Source organism: Petromyzon marinus, chromosome 54 (assembly GCF_048934315.1).
Source record: "Petromyzon marinus isolate PM22_M1 ecotype Great Lakes invasive population chromosome 54, UKy_Petmar_22M1.pri1.0, whole genome shotgun sequence".
NCBI lineage: Eukaryota > Metazoa > Chordata > Hyperoartia > Petromyzontiformes > Petromyzontidae > Petromyzon > Petromyzon marinus.
In genome coordinates, this window is record NC_133720.1 from 6079944 (window position 1) to 6097637 (window position 17694).

General features: G+C 52.9%; 1 protein-coding gene across 1 annotated transcript in view; it reads left to right on the forward strand.

Moving 5' to 3' along the window:
• Window positions 1-17694, forward strand: part of LOC116954227 (guanine nucleotide-binding protein G(s) subunit alpha-like) — a 67470-nt gene that overhangs the window by 2150 nt on the left and 47626 nt on the right. The window contains exons 2-4 of the mRNA XM_032974787.2: window positions 6702-6774; window positions 13386-13440; window positions 15666-15785. Of these exons, the coding sequence (XP_032830678.2) occupies window positions 6702-6774; window positions 13386-13440; window positions 15666-15785 (248 nt within the window). The remainder of the gene's footprint in view (window positions 1-6701; window positions 6775-13385; window positions 13441-15665; window positions 15786-17694) is intronic.

Below are 17694 nucleotides of genomic sequence, written 5' to 3' on the forward strand. Positions count from 1 at the left end.
AGTATTCACTTCAAGTGTACAATGGTACACAGTATTGTACACTATCATAGTCGTACGGTATTATACTTGGATTACTCAGCAGTGATGTTACCGATAGTACAAAGTAGTAGTTTAGCAGCAGTACATACAGTTATACTGACAATACACAGTAGTAGTATGCTAGCAGTGCAGTGGCAGTATTCACTGCAAATGTACCAGCAGTAGCTTAGTCGTATTATACTAACAGTACACAGCAGTACATAGTCGTATTTATACTAACAGTACACAGCAGTGTACTGTTAGTATACAACACTAGTGAGCTGACAGTACACACAGAACAGACGTAGTAATCACTAGTGTAGCAGCAGTACACACCACTAATACACATGCAGTACACAGTACAATTACTACTACACTGGCAGTACACATCACTACATAATACTAGTATACAAGCAGTGCACAGCATTCGTTTACCAGTAGTATACACAGTAGTAGTACACAGCACTAGTTGGTATATTAGGGGCACGCTTGTAGCAGTAGTATGGTAGCAGGACTGCACAGCACTAGTATAATCTCAGTTCACAGGAATAGTAGGATCGCGCACTACTAAACTGTCAGTACATGGCACACAGTACTAATATTCTAGCAGAACGCAGAACTTAAACTTGTACACTGGCAGTACAGAAAAGTAGTAGAAATGCACTAGTATACTAGCGGTAGCAATAATCCATAGGCTGGAGACGTACACACGACTGGTATAACAGCAGCACACACTCGGGCGTGTACGAGCGGTATAGGGTAATGCACAACAGTGTTAGTACACGGTACTCAAAGTTCGCATCAGTAGAACGCCGCAATAGTATATCAGAAGTATAAATCCAATACACAGTACACAGCAGTACGAGCAGTACATATCGCTAGAGTAGTACTATACTAGCATCAGTGTACACGCTGTATACCAACATTAGTGTGTATACACAGGGCTGTGGTGCGTTAACTACACAACAGTACTCTAGTGTAATACAAAGCAGTACTATCTGTACACACCCACAGTACACGGCAGTAGCAAACAAACCAGCAGTACACGTCGACAGCACACTTCACTTGCGTGCCACAGTACGCAACGCCTTTGCACCCACTGTTTACACAGCAGCAGCAGCAACAGCAGCACACACCAAATGGAACACAGAAGCAGTACACACGGAATGGCTGAACACTCACACCGGCACACAAAGCTCCCCCGTGTAGCCTTTAACAGACTGTTGGGACAAGTGCTGTTTAGCGAGGGGGTGGGGTGGACAGCACCACGCCCGGCCGCCTTTGTCTTCCCAGTCGCGATTTTTTTCACACCGCACCAAGTACCCATTTGAGGCTGAGTCGACCTAGCGCAGGTCCAGGACGGGTTCCGGTAATCGTCACCGGTGTTGTGCGGTGAGCGGGATTCGAACCCGGGTGGCCAGGTTCACCGGCACACGCAAACATAACAACAACCAGCAGCACAACGCCCTCGCATCAACATCGCAGTTGATTTAAGGTGGAAACGACCCGCAACACAAAACCACACCAGACACCAGCGGCAGCACACACTGGGTCCGCAGCACAACACAGTAGAAACCGGGACAGCCACAACACCCACACAGTACAAACAGGGACAGCCACAACACCCACACAGTACAAACCGGTACAGCCACAACACCCACACAGTACAAACCGTCACGGCCACAACACCCACACAGTACAAACCGGGACAGCCACAACACCCACACAGTACAAACCGGGACAGCCACAACACTCACAGTACAAACCGGGATAGCCACAACACTCACACAGTACAAACCGACATAGCCACAACACTCACACAGTACAAACTGGGACAGCCACAACACTCACACTACAAACCGGCACGACCACAACACTCACACAGTACAAACCATCACAGACACAACACCCACACAGTACAAACCGTCACAGCCACAACACCCACACAGTACAAACCGTCACAGACACAACACCCACACAGTACAAACCGTCACAGCCACAACACTCACACAGTACAAACCGTCACCGCCACAACACTCACACAGTACAAACCGTCACAGCCACAACACTCACACAGTACAAACCGACACAGCCACAACACTCACACAGTACAAACCGACACAGCCACAACACTCACACAGTACAAACCGACACAGCCACAACACTCACACAGTACAAACCGTCACAGACACAACACTCACACAGTACAAACCGTCACAGCCACAACACTCACACAGTACAAACCGGGACAGCCACAACACTCACACAGTACAAACCGGCACGACCACAACACTCACACAGTACAAACCATCACAGACACAACACCCACACAGTACAAACCGTCACAGCCACAACACCCACACAGTACAAACCGTCACAGACACAACACTCACACAGTACAAACCATCACAGACACAACACCCACACAGTACAAACCGTCACAGACACAACACCCACACAGTACAAATCGTCACAGCCACAACACTCACACAGTACAAACCGGGATAGCCACAACACTCACACAGTACAAACCGACACAGCCACAACACTCACACAGTACAAACCGACACAGCCACAACACTCACACAGTACAAACCGGGACAGCCACAACACTCACACAGTACAAACCGGCACGACCACAACACTCACACAGTACAAACCGGTACAGCCACAACACTCACACAGTACAAACCGTCACAGCCACAACACCCACACAGTACAAACCGTCACAGCCACAACACCCACACAGTACAAATCGTCACAGCCACAACACTCACACAGTACAAACCGTCACAGACACAACACCCACACAGTACAAACCGTCACGGCCACAACACTCACACAGTACAAACCGGGACAGCCACAACACTCACAAAGTACAGATCGAGACGGCGACAACACTCACACAGTACAAACCGGCACGACCACAACACTCACACAGTACAAACCGTCACAGACACAACACCCACACAGTACAAACCGTCACGGCCACAACACTCACACAGTACAAATCGGTACGGCCACAACACTCATACAGTACAAACCGGGACAGCCACAACACTCACCCAGTACAAACCGGGACAGCCACAACACTCACACAGTACAAACCGTCACGGACACAACACTCACACAGTACAAACCGGGACAGCCACAACACTCAGTACAAACCGTTACGGACACAACACTCACACAGTACAAACCGGGACAGCCACAACACTCACACAGTACAAACCGGCACGGCCACAACACTCACACAGTACAAACCAGAACAGCCACAACACTCACACAGTACAAACCGTCACAGCCACAACACTCACACAGTACAAACCAGTACAGCCACAACACTCACACAGTACAAATCGAGACAGCCACAACACCCACACAGTACAAACCGTCACAGACACAACACTCACACAGTACAAACCGACACAGCCACAACACTTACACAGTACAAACCGGCACGGCCACAACACTTGCACAGTCCAGACCGGCACTGCCACAACACTCACACAGTGCAAACCGTCACGGCCACAACACTCACACAGTATAAACCGGTACAGCCACAACACCCACACAGTACAAACCGTCACAGACACAACACCCACACAGTACAAACCGTCACAGCCACAACACTCACACAGTCCAAACTGGCACGGCCACAACACTCACACAGTACAAACCGGGACGGCCACACCACTCACACAGTACAAACCGTCACAGACACAACACTCACACAGTACAAACCGGGACAGCCACAACACTCACACAGTACAAACCGGGACAGCCACAACACTCACACAGTACAAACCGGGACAGCCACAACACTCACACAGTACAAACCGGCACGAGCCACCACACTCGCACAGTACAAACCGGCACAGACACAACACTCACACAGTACACATAGGCACGGCCACAACACTCACACAGTACAAACCGGGACGGCCACAACACTCACACAGTACAAACTGGGACGGCCACAACACTCACACAGTACAAACCGTCACAGCCACAACACTCACACAGTACAAACCGTCACGGCCACAACACTCACACAGTACAAACCGTCACGGCCACAACACTCACACAGTACAAACCGTCACGGCCACAACACTCACACAGTACAAACCGGTATAGCCACAACACTCACACAGTACAAATCGGCACTGCCACACCACTCACACAGTACAAACCGACACAGCCACAACACCCACACGGTACAAACCGGGACAGCCACAACACTCACACAGTACAAACCGGTATAGCCACAACACTCACACAGTACAAATCGGCACTGCCACACCACTCACACAGTACAAACCGACACAGCCACAACACCCACACGGTACAAACCGGGACAGCCACAACACTCACACAGTACAAACCGACACAGCCACAACACCCACACAGTACAAACCGGTACAGCCACACCACTCACACAGTACAAACCGACACAGCCACAACACTCACACAGTACAAACCGGTACAGCCACAACACTCACACAGTACAAACCGGTACAGCCACAACACTCACACAGTACAAACCGGTACAGCCACAACACTCACACAGTACAAACCGGTACAGCCACAACACTCATACAGTGCAAACCCGGGTACGGCCACAACACTCACACAATACAAACCGGCACAACACTCGCAGCACCAAACTCACGCCACAGCACCAACCACGACACTAAAATCGTACACCAGCACAAGCGCTTACAACACACACACACAGGCGCACAACACTGACATCACTACACCTAGACAACCTCACGAGACACCACCACCACCGCCACACACGACACTCGCAACGACCGCAGCCACGGAATCCCCCACATCATCCATCCACAGTGCGATTGACACACAAGGCGTATGCCACCTATGCACACGTACACATACGATGCGTGTACACTCGCATACAACACACACAAACGCCCGACCGTGCAACACACACACAATGTACACAACACGCACTGGCATACACGCCACACACACGTACAGTACTGCGTACAGCAACCGTACACTGCCACCCACTCACAACAGGCGTGCATGCAGCTAGATAATCACACTCGGAAACACAACACGAATGAAACAGCCGCCTACACAACACAGAGGCGCATGAACCACTCACTACACACAAACACTGCACACGCACACACCCACACTGCACACACACCCTGCACACACACCCTGCACACACACCCTGCACACACACCCTGCACACACACCCTGCACACACACCCACACTGCACACACACACACACACTGCACGCACACACACTGCACACACACTGCACACACACACTGCACACACTGCACACACACACACTGCACACACACTACACACACACTCCCACACTATAAACAAACACTGCACACGCACACAGCACACACACACACTGCACACACACACACTGCACACACACACACTGCACACACACACACTGCACACACACACACTACACACACTCCCACACTATACACAAACACTGCACACCCACACTATACACAAACACTGCACACCCACACTGCACACACCCACACTGCACACACTGCACACTCACACACCCACACTGCACACACCCACACTGCACACATATACACCCACACTACACACACCCGCACTGCTCACACCCACACTGCACACACGCACACAAACACGCACACACACACAATATTAACACAACACTCGTCCAACAAACACCCATACAGTTGGAGAACCAACGCTCACTCATACACGGACGCCGACACAATTAGGGCACCCGTACAACACCCATTACAGTATCAACACAACACACACACACAAAACAGACACACGCAGATACACACACACCACCCATAAACAGACACCCGTACAACACTCGTACACACAAACAACAGCCATCCTGCTGCACACACACCACACACTCCACACACACACCGCACACACACTCCCCGACTTCCCACAAGCCTAGGAGACAGAGGCCTGGTCTCCTCGTCTTTCTCTCCTCTTCTCATCTCATCTACCTCGTTGCCCATCCATCCCCTCCTTGCTCCTCTTGCCCACACGCACCCCCACCCATCCCCTATCGTCTTCCCCTCCTTGCCACTTCCTCTCCCGGCCATCTCTTCCTCCTCTCTTTCCTACCCCCACTCGCATCCCCTCTTCCTTTCCCGTCCTCCTCCTCTCGTCGTCCTCTCCTCTTCCTCATCGCCCTCCTATGCCACCCTCTTCCTAGCTTCTTCCTTCTCCTCCTTATGGTGATCCCCTCTTCAACTTATTTTACCTCCTCCCTTACTCCTCATCGCCTTTCCCTATGGCTCCTCGCAGCCTCTTCTTCTTCCTCGCCGCTCGCTATCCCTCCCACTCTCCTCCTCTTCCTCGAGCTCCTCTTCCTCCCCACTTGCCCCTTCTCATCCTCCTCTCTTCCGTCTCTCCTCAGTGCTCTCCCCTCTTTATGCTCTCATCACATTCTTTATTCCTCCTCTATTATTCCTCATCTACCTTGTCATCATCGCATTATCGTATCTCTTCCTCTTCAGCCTCCTGTCCTTCCCTGCCTCATCTTCCTCCTCATCATCCTGATGTGTCTCCACCTCTCTCCTCATCTCTTCGCCTCTCCTCCTCATCCTCATCATCCTCATCATCCTGCCCAGACCGTGACACCTTCTTTGTGCGCGTGTTTGTTTGTCTCCCGAAGGGGCGGGCGAGTCAGGCAAGAGCACCATCGTAAAACAGATGAGGATCCTACACGTGGACGGATTCGACCCCGAGTGAGTGTGTTCACCTTCCTCACCCGGCCGTTCACTCACCACCACCATCCTCGCCACTGCCATCCTCATCATCTTCATCACCATCATTTTCACCATCGCCACCATTCTCACCATCCTCACCATCACCATTCTCGGCATCCTCGCTGCTACCGTCTTCACCATCCGCACCACCACAATCCTCACCACCATCCTCAACACTACCATCTTCACAATCACCATTCTCATGATCCTCACCACCACCATCCTCACCACTGCCATCTTTACCATCACCATTCTCATCTTCCTCACTACCACCATCACCATTCTCATCATCCTCACTACCACCATCCTCACCACCACCATCCTCACCACCACTGCCACCACCGCCATCACCACCATCGCCATCACCACCATCGCCATCACCACCATCGCCATCACCGCCATCACCATCACCGCCATCACCATCACCGCCATCCTCGCCACTCTACCATCGCCATCAATACGTGCATGAGGCGGGGCTCTACGAGGCGGGTAGTAGTGGGCGCAAACATGGCGGGTTTCGTGTTGTTTTCTTTTGCCCGCGTATGCCGCCCATTGTAAGTGCACACGTGAGCTGAGTGCACGTGCTGCGCCTGTACGTGTCTTGTGTACGTGTGTGGTGTACACGCGTGTGCTTAGAGGGGCTGCGCGTAGGCACGTGTACCCGTACTGTGCGTGTGTGCGAGGTGGCATTCGCAACCTGTGCGTGCACACGCGTATATACGTGCAGGTAGCGGTAGTGTAGCGGCTAACGCGCCGCGCTACGAACCTGGCCACCCGGGTTCAATTCCCGCTCACGGGCCAACGCCAGTGACGATTATCTGAACTGGTCCTGGGCCTCCCCTAGGTCGACTCAGCCTTAAATGAGTACCTGGTGCGGTGTACAAACATTGTCACTAGGGGAGACAAAGGCGGCGGGGCGTGATGCTGGCCATCCACCCCCTCGTGTGCCATGCCGCCCTGCATAGGTGCTACTCGCTAACAGCACTTGCCCCAACAGTCTGTTACAGGCTATAGGGGGGGCTGGGGGATCTTTGTCTTTGTACGCATCAGCTGTGCCGTGTGCACGTTCATTCTCCAACTTGTTACGAGAGAGAAAACAAAAGAGTTGGGATACTTTTTTTGGGGGGGACGGACGGATTTTAGTTTGTGTGTGTGTGCAAGTATTTCACCTTTCACACTGCCCAATGTGTTGGTGCTGACAGTAGTGACGTCACCCGGCGCCACGTTCTCTCCGCCCCGCCCCCCAAAGTTTTTTTTTGGGCGGGGAAACACGCGGAAGTGATGTCATCGGGCAAGCCATCGCTTCCCGGTTTTGGGATGATTCGACAACCCACGCCGACAGTGTTACGATTATCCCAACCGGTCCTGGGCCCTCTCCCTAGGTCGACTCGGCCTCAAATGAGTACCTGGTGCGGTGTGTAAACATCGCCACTGGGGAGACAAAGGTGGCTGGGTGTGGTGTTGGCCACACAACCGCCTCGTGTGCCGCGCCGAACTTCATAGGTGCTGCTCGCTAACAGCACTTGCCCCAACAGTCTGTGACAGGCTATATGGGGGGGGGGGGGTCTTTGTCTTCGTGTTGGCACAGTAGGGGGCACAGCTTTGTGCATCTGCCATTCATCTCAGTCAATCCATGGCACCTGGGTCTATCCCGTGACCTCGTGCCAGCAGCGAACATGCACCTGGCCTGGCACGGGCGCCGTTTTGACGTCACCGTCACTTGGTGGCGAATGGCGGGCGTTGTTGTGGGTATCTCCACGTGTGGGTTGTCTACGCGTGTGCGTGTGGGAAGCGGTGCTGTAGTGTCTAGCGCGTTGCGCTACGATCCCGGCGACACGATTTTGATTCCCGCTCAAGGCCAACACCAGTCGATGATTATCTGAACCGGTCCTGGGGCCTCCCCTAGGTCGACTCAGCCTCAAATGAGTACCTGGTGCGGTGTGTAGTAAACATCGCCACTGGGGAGACAAAGGCGGTCGGGCGTGGTGCTGGCCACCCACCCCCTCGTGTACCGTTCCGGCTTTTCATAGGTGCTCGCTAACAGCACTTGCCCCTACAGCCTGTTAAAAGCTATACGGGGATCTTTGTCTTTTTTGTGTATGGGTGTAACGATTCGCCACTCGTTCGATTCCAATCGCGAATCGATTCTCTTCCGTCTCGTTTGTATTGTTAGCGGTGACTTCTCTGTGTGTCGTCCGGTCTGTGTTAAGCCGCGGTGGGTAGCCTGCCCCCAACGTCACGTGGAACGTCGCGGCCGCGAATCGTGGGTAGCGTCGATTCGACCGTGCTCGATTCGCCGCGCTGGGGATTTTGATCCCCGATCGATGGCTCGACGCCGTGCAGCGGCTTACGGGCGCTAATAATTCATCGCGCCGAGCTCTATCGTACAGATTTTAGCACGGTTGTTGTTACGTTCATTGATTCGAGCGCGCGTGTGGAATCGACGCGCTTCGATTCGCGTTGAAAGTTGATGCGATCCACGCATGGCACGGTCGTACGCTGAACTGCTACGTCAATACGGTGGACGAACAACGGCGGAGCCAACTTTTGTTGTCAGTCCGCTGCTGGGTGTCACTCCACAGGGGTTGTGTGACCATGCGTCACAGCTGTCAACCCCCTCGCAGTGCCCTACCTTGTTACAGATCAATTCGGACCTCGTTGGTCACCTTCGTGCCAGTATGAATCTCAGCGTTCGTCCTTCAAAAGTCCCATCAGCACAAGGGAGAAACACACGAACAAATAGACAAAAATGCGACTAGTACGTAGGCTTTCGCGGCCAATATCATCCATAATAGAGGGTTTTTTTTTAGGTTGGATCGCGTAAATGTATAAATGTGTCGTTAAACCCTCCACCACCCGACACAGCCAGTTGGTAAGGGTTGTCACGTAAATACGCCCATTCATTACCAGTTTCCGTGACAACCCCGACTAATTGGCTGTGTCGGGTGGTGGTGGGTTTAACGACACATTTATAGTTAAGCGATCTCACCCCCCCCCCAAAAAAACCCTATGTTATGTAAAGCATGATTACTTTGTGCCCGTATTTAAATGGCTGTACACTGTATGGGCGTGAAAAATATATTTCCCTGTACAAGAATACGGGGTTAAAAAAAAAACCCTATTGCTTGACAGGTGTGATACTTCACCACGCAAGTCGCTCCGGGTTTGTGAAGGCAGTGGCTGCGTGGGGGGGGGGGTCGGTGGGGTTAGTTGGGATGTGGTCGGACACGTGCAGGTACTGCTCGCCGCCGATGTTAACCGTGGCCGGGAATTGAACTCAAGTGGCCGTGTTCGCCGGGTCAATAGTGCAGTGCACTCGCCACCAAGCCAATCGCCGTGTGTCTATATATAGTTTATGCCTTTGTATGTTTATATCTGCGGGAGTTTATTGGTGTGTCTGTGTGGTGCTGGCCACCCCCCACCACCCCCTCGTGTGCCGTTCCGGCTTTCGTTGGTGCTACTCGCTAACAGCACTTGCCCCAAACAGTCTGTTACAGGCTACACGGAGAGATCTTTGTCTGTGTATGTTTGTATTTGTGTGTTGGGAGCGGCGGCGCACTGGTTAGCGTGCTGCGTTGCGAGCAATGGCGACCCGAGGTTGACCTGCCCGAATATCCGAACCGGTTTTGGGCCTCTCCTAGGTCGACTCAGATTAAAATGGTGTCATGTATAAAATATCAGCATTGGGGGAGTCAAAAGCACTCGTACGTGGTGCTGGCCACCCCCCCACCCCCCTTGTGTGCCGTGTCGACCTTCACAGTTGCTCGCGAACATCGCTTGCCCCAACAATCTGTTCAGGCTATACGGGGGGGGGTATCTTTGTCGTTGTAATTATATGTACGTGACTGTGTTCCTGTATGTATATGATTACGCGTGTGTATGTACGTATGTACACATGTGTCAGTGTGTGCGTATCATACGACACACTGGATTAAAAACAAAAAGCGTTGCCGTGGACCGGTGTCTAGATACCGCTATCGCTCATGTGCTACATTCACTCGTGGGCCAGGAATCGAACTGTGTTGGGGGTGGTCGGGTGCGTGAACTACCGTGGCCACCCGTCCCCTTGCGTAGACCAGAAATGACAACGATTCGCGGATGAAACCGCGACCCGGAATCGTCGCGAATCGTTACTCCGATAACCCCGCGCTCGGACCGCATAGATTTTTCCACTATGGCCTGTGGTGCTGGTAGTGGTGGTGCAGACTTTTTGGATAACTCCCATCTACCCCCACCCTCTTCCCCTTGCCTATGGCAGAGTCTGCTTGTGCTCGCACGAGCAGCCAAGCTTCAGCCCGCGCGGCCGCTGTCCAGATGTGGCTAACTCGCCCGCTTATATCATCATCAGCAATGTCATCGGCGTTGCCATGATCAATCCACTGTTGGATGAATGCCTCTCACTCCCTCCACAACCCCCCCCCCCCCAAAGCCACCACCTTCTCTAAGCGCGAGCCTGCAATGCAAAAATCCACCAATGCGCTGATGCTGCTGATTCCATTGTTCCGTCTCTTTGGCGGGACGTACTCTGGGATTCGTTTCCTTGTGGCCGCCACCAGTCCCGTCGTTTAGGGTCTGCAGTTGCGACTGCAAGTCACCAATCTCGGACCATGGACCCAATAGTAATGCCACTGCCTGCTCCAATCATTCACTTGAGGTTCTCTGTGTGAGGCTGTAAGTCTTTGGGTCTCTACGTGAGTCTATGGTTGTCTAAGTCAGTATAGGTATCTCTATGATAATTTACCTCCCAAACCGTGGACCGAATAGTAAAGCCACTGCCTGCTCGATCACTCACCGAAAGGTCTCTGTGTGAGGCTGTAAGTCTTTTGGTCTACGTGAGTCGATGGTTGTCTGTCAGTGTAGGAATCTCTATGAGAATCTCCCTGTCAATCCATGGACCGAATAGTAACGCCACTGCCTGCTCCGCTCATTCACCGAAGGCTCTCTGTGCAAAGCTGTAAGTCTATGGGTCTCTATACTAGTTTGGTTGTTTATGTAAGTCTGAACCTTTTATGGGAATCTCCCTGTCAATCAATGGACCGAATAGTAACGCCACTGCCAGTGCCGGGTATTTGCTATCGGCGGCATTTCAGATCTTCACCAGGCTACCCCTTGAAGCCGTCCACTGGCCTGCCCACCAACCTCCACATGAACGCATGAACGTTGTCGATGAACTCCTCGCCATGTGGAAGTGGTTGGAGCCAAGTGTTGGGTGGGACATGTCCTGAAGTCTGCATGACTGAGTGTGAGGAAGCCTCCTATGTTTAAGCTGTCACAGGTGTGGATAGGCATATGTGTGTGTTCAGTTTCTATGGAAAATTTGAACTGGTCCTGTGCCTCCCATAGGTCGACTCGGCCTTAAATGAGTACCTTGTGTGGTGTGTAAACATCAGCACTGGGGAGACGAAGGCGGCTGGGTGTAGTATTGGCCACCCACCCCTTAGTGTGCCGTGCCGGCCTTCATTGGTGCTCGCTAACAGCACTTGCCCCAGCAGTCCGGCAAAGGGTACACGGGGGATCTTTGTGTTGCCAGTCCCTCTGCTATTTCCAGGTGTGTGTGAGCTATTAACACAGTGGGGGAGCACAGGTGGCACACCTACCAGCCATCTCATTCAGTCAACCCGTAAGACTAGAGTCTCCCGTGACCTCCTGCCAGCGCAACGAGCCTTTGACACGTCACATTATAGCCTCAAAGCGCACCTATCTGGTTCACAAACGCCGCGGTGACATCGCTGCCACCGAGCGGCGAACGGTGGTGGCTGTTGTTCTTGAGAGCAGCCCCCAATGCAACCTTTGACTTGCAGGTGCGGACGGGTGCAGACAGGTGTGTGCGCGTAATGAGAAGCGTCCCCGTGCAACTGCCGAGTTTCTACAGGTGTGGGGACGGGTGGTGCGTGCGCGAGTAAAAGCGTGCCGGAGCGTTGTGCAGCGCAGCTTGGTTGAGACGGACTCGGCGTTTCGGGCGGCGATCTGCTCGGCGATTTGCGAGCGCGTGACTGGTCGATACAATCCTCGTGGAGGTGGTTTGGGGGGGGGGCAGCTAGACAAGGGGGGCGGGCCGCTCTGTAAGAGACGTGCCCTTGTTGCGCAACTACTCGCTCAGATGTAGACCAAGCCGTTTGCAGGCTGATAAGACTTGCGCGATATTGAGAGCGATTTTGTTCAGCAATTGATAGCTTGGGTGTGAACGTCCCTTAAGAGAGAGAGTGCGTGTGTGTGTTTCTGTTGGGAGCGGTAGCGTAGCGCTACGAACCCGGTGACCCGCGTTCGATTCCCCCTCACGGCCAACACCAGTGGCGTATTACTGAACCGGTCCTGGGCCTCCCTTGATCGACTCGACCTTAATTGAGTACCTGGTGCAGTGTGTAAACATCGGCGCTCGGGAGACAAAGGCGGCGGGGCGTGGTGTTGGCCCCCCCCCCCTTGTGTTTTGTGCCGGCCTTCAAAGGTTCCCGCGAGCAGAACTTTCCCTAACAACTTGTTTAAAGGCTATCCACGTGGGATGTTTGTGCGCCATTGCGTGCATGAGGTGCTAGCGAGCAGCTTCCCTTGCGCTAACGTCCGACTCCCCCGTTCCACTCTTCTCTTCCTAGGGAGAAGAAGCAGAAGATAGAAGACATCAAGAGGAACATCAAGGACTCCATCGTGGTAGGTGATGGAGTGTTATCGGGTGGCGGTGGCGGCGGTCTGTGGTGGCGCCTTGTTTCAGTTGTGAACGGGGTCTACGGGTGGACGCGGTGATTCATCCCGACCCATACAAGTTCTAGAAAGCGCGTCGTATCGCAACCAAGACGTCGTATCCCAAGACATTTTTTTCTCGTCAAAACACGACGTGTACCAAATTCGACGTATTCCAAAGCAGTCGTATGCCGAGGTATGACTGTACTTCACCATGTCTTTGGGACCTCTTTGCTGGTATCAAAATGACGAAAAGTAAGAATAGGTTTTATCCTTTCTGGCAATAAAACAGGAGGTGTTAAGACGCTCAAACACCAAATGGATACCTTGTTGCAAGGCATCAGGTCCGCATTAACCACACGTACTTGTGGCAAAACATCCAAACAAGCACACAGCATACTTTGATAACTATGCATTGCCTACACCAGAGACAGCCTTCTTTATGGCCTAGGCTCACCACCAGTGTCAGGCCAGAGAACACCAAAACGCGAACAGTACAAAGACAATGCACGTTCGGGTTGAGCATGTTTTGCCATAGGTATGCGTGGATAATGCAGACGTGACGCCTTAACCTTTTTTTATTGCCAGAAAGGGTAAAACCTATTAATATTTTTCATGATGCTTCACCATGCCGGTCAGCACAGGTTTGTGCAGAGAGAGGGGGCAGGGCGGGTCCCTCCTAGGCGGAATCGTTTCACGTGGCGCTCGCCACTGACGATTTGCTCTGACCAGAAATATAACTCGGGCCGGTGTTTTTTTTCGTTGCGCAGGGTTCGCCCGCTGTCTTCGGTAACAATGCGAAGTATTTGCACAGCAGAAACCGATCGAGTCGGAAGGTTGACGTTCTTTTTTGAACGGGCAAAAGTGCCTTGTGATGGCTGAGACACATGAGCAGGATGGGGGTCGGGGGGGGGGAGGTGGGCAGGTTACCAGAGACCTGCGTTTGCCTGGCTCCACCCCCCAGAGGATTGGTGACCAAGGAAGACGACCCAAAGCCACCGAATCAGAATATTTATTCATACTTTGGGAATGCGATGAGCTATTAAGCCAATTTCCACGGGTGTCCAGTCAACCTTGTGGTGATGAGACTTGAGAGTGATCCTTGAGGAATAACCTCACCGCGTTGACAATGAGAAGTCCTCTGAAGCCCGCTGCGAGTGGGCGTATTCAGGGCGCGGGAGCGAGAACAGTGTGGTTCTTCTGGCGGTTGACATTACGGTACCTGCAGAAGTGACGGGAGGTGGGGGGGGGGGTAGCGAGGTGTGGTGTAATTCACGGCAGTGCCGTGAAACCGGCAACATGGGCGGCGTCCCTTTATCTGAATCAGAATATTTATTTATAGTCGAGGAATCCGACGAGCATATGAAGCTTTTTTTTTTTTTTACACAGATGTCCAGTACGAAGCGGTGAGAGGAAACTTTAGTAGTAGGCGATGAGAGGAAACTTTCGTCGCTGGTGCTAAATATCTTCAGTGGGTGTTTACATCACAGGGCCGCCTGTGTTTACTAAAGCCGTATAACAGGATGACAGGGAACGTAATGATGATGATGGCATTTGCAACACTTTCCAACTAAGGTTGAAAGCGGCAATACGTTGTCTCTTTGTCCGTCTGGCCATCTCTCCGTCCGTCTCACATGGGGTCACGATGACGCCCGTGAAGATGAGGCCTAAACGAAATTAAACGTTGAGGCTAAAGTTGCGTGGCTGCTGCGGACTTTTGCCCTCCGGAAAAGTGGCCGCATTGGTAATAGGCATTTTTCCCAAAACGAGCACGGGAGTACGGGGCGGGGGGTTAAGCCTCTTCGGGCTACGGCGGTGACGTCGCCCCCTCGTACACCGCGCGCCCTCGTGCGATGCCGCCTCGTTTACTCGTCTTAGAAACGCAACATTGCGAGCGCAAATGAAGCACTTCCGAGGGCAAACGCGGGAGCGTTAGAGTCCACGCGTTTGTGCACGATTTTTCATCCTTGTTTTAAAAGGAGATTGCCTATTCGAGCGAATGGCTTGGCTAACCCGGTGTTGCTGTGTTGTGTGTGCCCTTGTTGCGGTGTGTGTGTCGGTGGTGATGACGGTGGTGTTATCTGTGTGTGTGTGTGTGGCCGTGGTGGGTGTGTTATCTATGTGTGTGTGTGTGTTGTGGTGGTGGTGTTGTGGTGGTTGTGTTACGGTGGCGGTGGACTGCCCTGGCTGCGTAGACCATCACGTCGGCCATGAGCACGCTCACGCCGCCCGTGTCCATCGGCAACCCGGCCAATCAGAAGAGCCTGGACTTCATGCTCAACACGGTGACGCGCATGGAGTACGAAATAACGCCGGTGAGAGTGCTCAACCACATGCAACCGCACGCAAACCACCAACACAGCAGACCGGACACGATCGTGCAGCTACTGCATGCACAACTTCACACGACCGCACAGCCATTGTATGCGAAACAACAACACGCGCATCCCCAAACACAGGCTAGGTGCACTTTGAGGCCATGCGAAGTGGCAGGAGTTCGCAGGACGGACGCCAAGTGTTGCGGTTTAACAGACTTGGACGACTGGCAGATGCACCACCTTGTGCGCTTCTCCACTGTGCCACCTTGCTGTGTTTTTGGCCGCCCGGCGCTCCGCTCACTGCTCGTTGTGCGAGCCCCTCTCGCCACCACACTTTAATCAGTGTTCTTCATTTGCAAGGCCCTCGGGCCACGTGCCAGACCCTGGTTTGGCTTTCGTGCGGCCCCTGACGTGCGGCCCACCCGACAATGCACACATTTGAAAGCACCCACCCATCATCGTGCTGCTGTCAAACCCCAATGGTTTCATGTGTGGTGGCCCTCACATTGATGTTGTCCTATCGGCGAAATTGTCCCCCCCTCCGCCCCCCATCTGAAAATTAGTGAAGCACACTGGGCTATAACCCCCCTCCTGCATGGGGAACACACGCTGACTTGACAAGACGATGTTTTGTACCGGGGCGGAGGGCTTTGAGCGGCATTGCGTGTATATAAGAATTAGGTTTCGCAGCTCAGGGATTGGTGGGTGGGTGGTTGGGCGGTGGTGATGGTGGTGGTGATGGTGGTAACGGTGGAGGTGTGGCTGTGGCGGTTTTGCATTGCCGAACCGCTGCTGATGGTTGGTGTTGGCCGGCTCGGCGTGGGTTGGTGGCATAACGTCACGTCGATTTGCAGGTGAACACCGATTCTCGGAGGCCCGCGGTAACCTGCGTCGAATCGCTCGCGAAAGGAATCTGTGGGTTTTTTTATGTTTGTCTATTCGAACGTGATGTACCTAGTGGGTCCGCGTGATCTCCCGACAACTGGAATGCGTGCAACTGAATCGCTTACGTCTCTCCTGTCAGTCGCAAGCAGTCGAGCAACTGGTTGCTGGCAGGTGTAGACAGCGATTTGTAGCTTCGTAGGTCATCCTGTGCTTGATTGTGAACACGCAATTGGTCGTTACAGTCCTGACGTGTGGGGCCGGGGGAGGGTGGGGCTAACCGGGTAAGGGGCGGGGCTCTTCTGTGGAGGGGTTTGGCCAGATTTCCGTTAATGCGCAGCTTCTTGCTCAGATGTGGACAAAGCCGTTGGCAGGCGATGTGTCTAAGTTTGCGCGATTTCGAAAGCGATTTGGTTACCGCAACTGATGGCCCGGGAGTCCCACATTATTTCCTGCTCAAATGAGCATTGAGGCATTACGGTGGAAAGTCCACATTCCTATGATGGTGGGGGTGAGTCTATCCACGGGACAACCAGTATTGACTTCCCCACAGAGTGGTACTGATTTTATCCAAGCAGGAAGAGATGATGGGCTTAGTTAACACCCCCCCCCCCAACTCACAAGCTTCTAACTGCGAGTCGCTCGCTCTACAGGCTGAGTATCCTGGCTGGAATTGTAAACATTTCTATTTTTGTTATCAAGAATGGAATCCCGCGATGCTTGACTGCCGGCGACTTGAATCTTTGGGGTCTCTGGGCGGGGAGATGGCGAGCCGTGGATACGACCTACTTCCTTACGCGGTGGTCGCTTTAGGCCTTCGTTGTTGATGAGTTGCCGATGAGTCCTCTGCGTTTTTGACTACTCGCGTCTGGCTGGTGTGCGTCGTAATACAGGCGCATAACCACCGCGTCCGTGGTAGATTTACAAAAATATTTGCACGCGTCTCGATTACGTGTTTACCGTGAAAGTGTCAATTGACAAGACTCTCCTATTGGGGGGGCACCGTCACTCTTGCGATCAAGAG